Source organism: Nomascus leucogenys, chromosome 12 (assembly GCF_006542625.1).
Source record: "Nomascus leucogenys isolate Asia chromosome 12, Asia_NLE_v1, whole genome shotgun sequence".
NCBI lineage: Eukaryota > Metazoa > Chordata > Mammalia > Primates > Hylobatidae > Nomascus > Nomascus leucogenys.
The window spans coordinates 47,654,271-47,659,994 of record NC_044392.1 but is presented as its reverse complement, the minus strand read 5'-3'; the positions used below and the strand labels follow the sequence as shown (position 1 = coordinate 47,659,994).

General features: G+C 52.5%; 1 protein-coding gene across 3 annotated transcripts; it reads right to left on the bottom strand.

The window, feature by feature from the left end:
- Positions 1 to 774: 774 nt before the first annotated feature.
- Positions 775 to 5,497, bottom strand: S100A2 (S100 calcium binding protein A2). Of its 3 annotated transcripts, none has more exons than XM_012511180.2 (3): positions 5,159 to 5,497; positions 3,392 to 3,511; positions 775 to 1,258 (listed from the first exon to the last, which is right to left on the bottom strand). In XM_012511180.2, exons 2-3 carry the CDS (start codon positions 3,431 to 3,433, stop codon positions 1,106 to 1,108), a joined length of 195 nt encoding a protein of 64 aa, XP_012366634.2. In that variant the 5' UTR covers positions 3,434 to 3,511; positions 5,159 to 5,497; the 3' UTR covers positions 775 to 1,105. The 3 variants fall into 3 exon arrangements, with proteins under 3 accessions (XP_012366634.2, XP_030680355.1, XP_003259351.1); XM_030824495.1 differs by lacking the exon at positions 5,159 to 5,497 and adding an exon at positions 3,073 to 3,194 and having other exon boundaries at positions 3,392 to 3,540; XM_003259303.4 differs by having other exon boundaries at positions 1,008 to 1,258; positions 3,392 to 3,545.
- Positions 5,498 to 5,724: the final 227 nt, after the last annotated feature.

The following is a 5,724-nucleotide window of genomic DNA, read 5'->3' as shown; positions in this document are numbered from 1 at the left end:
GCCAGGAAGTCTAAGCTGGAGGGAGTAACACCTGGAGAAGGCCTTCTTGCTGCATCATCTCCTGGTGGAAGGGCAAAGAGAGGGAGAGAAATAAAAGATGAGGGGGACAAACTCATCCTTCTATAAGGTACCCACTCCTGCGATAACAGCATGAATCCATTCGTTACAGCAGAGCCCTCATGGTCTAATCACCTGTTAATTACTGTTGCTTTGGAGATAAAGTTTCCAACACATGAACTTTGGGGAACACATTCAAACCATAGCACTGCCTATGGCCTGTATTTTTTTTTTTTTGAGACAGAGTCTTGCTGTGTTGCCCAGGCTGGAGTCCAGTGGCCCAATCTCAGCTCACTGCAACCTCCATCTCCCAGGTTCAAGTGATTCTCCCATGTCAGCCTCCCGAGTAGCTGGGACTACAGGCATGCACCACCAAACCCAGCTAAATTTTTTGTATGTTTTGGTAGAGACAGGGTTTCACCATGTTGACCAGGCTGGTCTCAAACTCCTGGCCTCAAGGGATCTGCCTGCCTTGGCCTCCCAAAGTGCTGGGATTACAGGCGTGAGCCACCGTGCTCGGTCTGACAAGGAATCCTTTAAATAAAGCTTTGCGGGGTCGATTAGACTAATTCATATCTCTTGAGCAGATCCTGGTACAACTCATTACTTGCAGTATTGAATGTTAAGGTCTGTGCTTTATTCTGAAATTATACCTTTCCTCCTTCATTGGAACTGAAATTTTCTCTTTTTATGAAATGATAGTGATGGTAGATGGTATTTGCCTTTTTTAATATCTTTATTTGACAAAATAAAAGTCAGCAACCTATCTTGATTTCCAATTTTTTGCTGGTGTTTGAAATTCTAAAATTGAGACCTAAAGCACAGCTCTGGCCTTGGAGAGATTTCCAGGAGAGTCAGAGCCCAGAAGGGAGCAGGATCCAGGAGGCCCTCATCTCCTAGCACTCCAGCTGAGCCAGCGGGGTTATGGAACATCACTGAGCAATTAAAATATTATCAACAGACAAAAAAAGTTTATTGAATACAAAACTCAAAGGCATCGAGAGTCCTGAGCCCAAGAGATCCATGGCAGGGAGTCAAGAGTTATGCTTCAGGGTCGGTCTGGGCAGCCCTGGAAGAAGTCATTGCACATGACAGTGATGAGGGCCAGGAAAACAGCATACTCCTGGAAGTCCACCTGCTGGTCACTGTTCTCATCCAGGTTGCCCATCAGCTTCTTCAGCCCCTCCTCATCCACTTTCTCCTGAAAGTGACAGGAAATACACTCATCACCAAGTCAGCCCCAACCCCAGCTCCACCAAACACCCAGACCCTCACACATTCAGGTTGGTTCCCAGCTCTCTCTCCCCACTGGGCAGCTGGGTATATGGTGGACAGGAGGCCCTGGGAGCTACCAAGAGGGCCCAGTGAGTAAGGAGAGAGACGGATACTCATTGGTGAGCATCTCCAGTGTGCACTCCTCCTGGACACAGGGAGGACACTGGACGCTCCTCTGAGCACGCATCAGCTCGAATCCCACAGGAGCCCAGCGAGGTAGGTATCATCACCCCATTCTGCTGATGAGGAAACCGAAGGTTGCTGCTGCCCAACACCAGCCAGGTGGATTCAGAAAAGAACACTTTTTATTTTTTAAGACAAGGTCTTGCTCTGTTGCTCAGGCTGGAGTGCAGTGGCACAATCACAACTCACTGCAGCCTCAACCTCCTGGGCTCGAGCAATCCTCCCACCTCAGCCTCCCAAGTAGCTGGGACCACAGGTTCATGCCACCACACCCAGCTAATTGTTTATTTTTAGTAGAGACAAGGCCTCGCTATGTTGCCTAGGCTGGTCTTGGCAACAAGAGTGATCTCACTTTGTCACCCAGGCTGTATTATAGCTCACTGTAACCTTGAACTCCTGGGCTCAAGCAATCCTCCCAAGTAGCTGGGACTACAAGTGTATGCCACCATGCCTGGACAATTTTTATTTTTATTTTTGTACAGATGGAGTCTTGCTATGTTGCCCAGGCCGGTCGAACTCCTGGGCTTAAGAGATCCTCCTTGCCTTAGCCTCCCACACTGTGGGGATTACAGGCATGGGCCACTGCACCCAGCTGAAAAACACTTTTTTAATACTAGCCAAAATAATTAGAAAAGTTTAACCAGCCACAAAAACAAAATTAAAAAAAGGAAAGAAGGACCTGCCTCGTGTTCAAAGCCTGACACCTAACTTTGAGAATCACCAATGAGTCAGTATAGGGAGGGTGAGGGACAAATTGAAGGTTGATGCATTTCTCCACAAATTGTCCCAGACTATGTATCTTAGCTGGGCTTTTCTATCCCTACATACTTTCTTAGTCTGGCATATAAAAATGGAAAGAGGTCAAGCACAGTGCCTCACATCTGTAATTCCAATACTTTGGGAGGCCGAGGTGGGAGGATTGCTTGAACCCAGGAGTTCAAGCACGGCCTGGACAACATAGCAAGACTCCATCTCTACAAAAATAAAAATTGGCCAGGCATGGTGGCATACTCCTGTAGTTCCAACTACTTGGGAGGATTGCTTGAGCCCAGGAGTTTGAGATTACAGTAAGCTATGATCCAGCCTGGGTGACAGAGTGAGATCTTGTCCCCCCACCACAAAAAAAAAAAAAAAAAGGAGTCCAGGCACGGGGGCTCATGTCTGTAAGTCCAGCACTTTAGGAGGCCGAGGAGGGCAGATCACCTGAGGTCAGGAGTTCAAGACCAGCCTGACCAATATGATGAAACCCCGTCTCTGCTAAAAATACAAAAATCACTTTGGGAAGCCGAGGCAGGTAGATCACGAGGTCAGGAGATCGAGACCAGCCTGGCCAATATGGTGAAACCCTGTCTCTACTAAAAATACAAAAATTAGCTGGGCGTGGTGGCATGCGCCTGTAGTCCCAGCTACTCAGGAGGCTGAGACAGGAGAATTGCTTGACCCCTGGAGGCAGAGGTTGCAGTGAGCCGAGATCGTGCCATTGCACTCCAGCCTGGGCAGCAAGAGGGAAACTCCATCTCAAAAAAAAAAAAAAAAGAAAAGAGAGCGAGAACGTGCCAGTGCTGTGTGATCTTGGGACAATCACTTTTCCCTTCTGGGCTCTGGTTTCTCAAGTCTCCAATGACAGGATTAAACAGATGGACTCTGAAGGCCCTCACAGCACATGGTTCTCTGGAATGCTGCAGGAAACAGCCATTAATAAAGCACTCCCACTCGGGCCTCATTTCCACTCCAGTGGAGCCATGAAGCAGAAGTGGGGAGAGGGCTGGGCCCCACCCTGGCACCTGCATCGATAGGCACCTAGAACTGGGGGAGAGTTTTAACCTGCACCCCCACACTCACACCAGGACCTCCCCCACAGGCCTGTGCCACTCACCCCCACAAAGCTGGGCAGCTCCTTGTGCAGAAGTTCCTTCATCTCCCCCTTACTCAGCTTGAACTTGTCGCCCTCTTGGCAGGAGTACTTGTGGAAGGTAGTGACCAGCACAGCCAGCGCCTGCTCCAGGGAACTGCACATCGTGGATCTGTGGCTGCAGAGGTGCCAGGTGACGGGTACACTGCTGAGGCTCTTGGGGCCTTAGCTCAGCCTGTAGGATCCACTTCTGCCCTATGCCCCCAAGCCACCTCACAAAACCCCTCTCTGAATGGGAAGGCAGGGGCTGCATCTCCCCCTCAGAGTGTGGTTCCCTGAGGCCGGGGGCCATACCTCCTCCTCACCCTGAGGGCAGACGCCAAAGCTTCCCTTGTGTCTGGGAGTCACCAAGCCTCCTCTGATGGCACTTGGGACACCCCCCTGAGGGCAGGGCTCCCCACTTGAGTGTCTGCCAGAAGGTAAATGACAGGGTGACCAGAGTCCCATTTTGATGGCATCTGCCCAGGCGCTGGGGAGCAAGGCCACATGCACGGGCTGGCAGATAGGGGCTCTTGCGCAGTCTGGCAGGAGCCATGGCTACAGCCTAGGAGCAGGAAGCTCCCTGAAGGAGCCGTTTCCCTCCTCAGACTCGGGACTCCTGAAGCCAGAGGCGTCTCTCTCTGCGATCTAACTGGAAGCTCCCTTGGGCAGGGGTGTTTCCTCTCTCAGACTAGGAGCTCCCAGAGGGTGGGGAATGTGTCTCCCCTCACCCTGAAGGCCCCTGAGCCTCTAGGCAGACAGGGGCATGGGTAGGGTGGGGGCAACTTAACATCCTCTCCACCAGGAAGGATCCTGTTGGAATTAGAATTAAAGATATGAAATGTTCATTGCCTTGGGATCAGGATGGGACAGACCTCAGCAGCAAGGCCTCTGAGAATACTCAGACCAGCCTGGAAAGGTTAGGCAGGTTTCAGGGTGAGGCCAGAGGAGCTATGCCAGAGGCAGGGCATGCCCTGGGCCCATCCTGCCAGCCCTGCCTTCACCGAGGCAGGGGGCAGAGCTTTGCTGCTTGGGGCCATGACGCAGGCAGAGTCTTGAGACCCCTGCCTCTTGCACCTTAGTCCTGCTAGAATCCAGGACTTTGCAAAAAAAAAAAAAAAATCTCAAGATTCTTATTGCAGCACCGCCCACATGCACACCTCCTGCTCCTAGGCCTAGACCCCCAAAGAAGGGCCCCTAGACTAGGATATCCAGGGGAGGACCTCAGAGCAACCCCTGCACTGAGACCTCACAGAGGAACCTGGAGAAAAACCCTTCAGTCGGCCAGGCACAGTGGCTTACTCCTGTAATCCCAGCACTTTGGGAGGCCGAGACAGATGGATCACGAGACCAGGAAATCAAGACCATCCTGGCTAACATGGCAAAACTCCATCTCTACTAAAAATACAAAAAAATTAGCCGGGCGTGGTGGCGGGCGCCTGTAGTCCCAGCTACTCAGGAGGCTGAGGCAGGAGAATGGCGTGAACCTGGGAGGCGGAGTTTGCAGTGAGCTGAGATCGTGCCACTGTACTCCAGCCTGGGCAACACAGCGAGACTCCGTCTCAAAAAAAAAAAAACAGAAACCCTTCAGTCAACACTTCAGCACTTCACAGAGAGTTCTTCCAAGGGGGAAGGCCCAGAGAGGCCCAGGTTGATCCCACCAGGGAAGCCGGAATGAGAGAACTGTGAGACAAAGACAGAGACCCACAGGGATCCTCCCCACCCTGCCCTCAGCAGGACAGAGGTACTCACCAGACCAGGTGGCAGAGACAGACCCAGGAAGGAGAGCAAGGCAGCCAGGCTCCCAGGCTGAGGATTTATATGCGGGCCCCACTGGCCCCCAACTTGGCATTTTAAGGAAACCAAACCTGCCTCAACCTGATCCCAGCAAACCCTGGCCTCTTGCCATTCCCACTCATTCCCTCCCAGCCCCCTCCCTCCCAGAGAGTGCCAGCTCCACTACCAGCTGGGGGAGGGCTCTAGGCCAGGTCAAGGGCAGCCCCTGAGCCCACTCAGGCCACAGTGGGAAGTGGGAGGTGTTGTGGGGACTGGGTAGCCTGGGCCGGGGTGAGGGGAGGAAACCCCTGCTCTGGGGCCTGGAGACTGGTGCCAGGCCTCATTCTCATGACATGCCTGTGAGTCACAGCCGACTCCTGTGTGAGAGGCTGTGAGCACACGCTGGGACTTCATGGCCCAGTGCTCGTGTACATACATGCGCCTGTGTGTGTGAGAGAGAAGCAACCTGGGGTTACCCTTAGGAAGCTGGGGGCCAGAGGAGGCAGCTGGGGGACATCAGGAGGAGAAGGACAGGACTGACT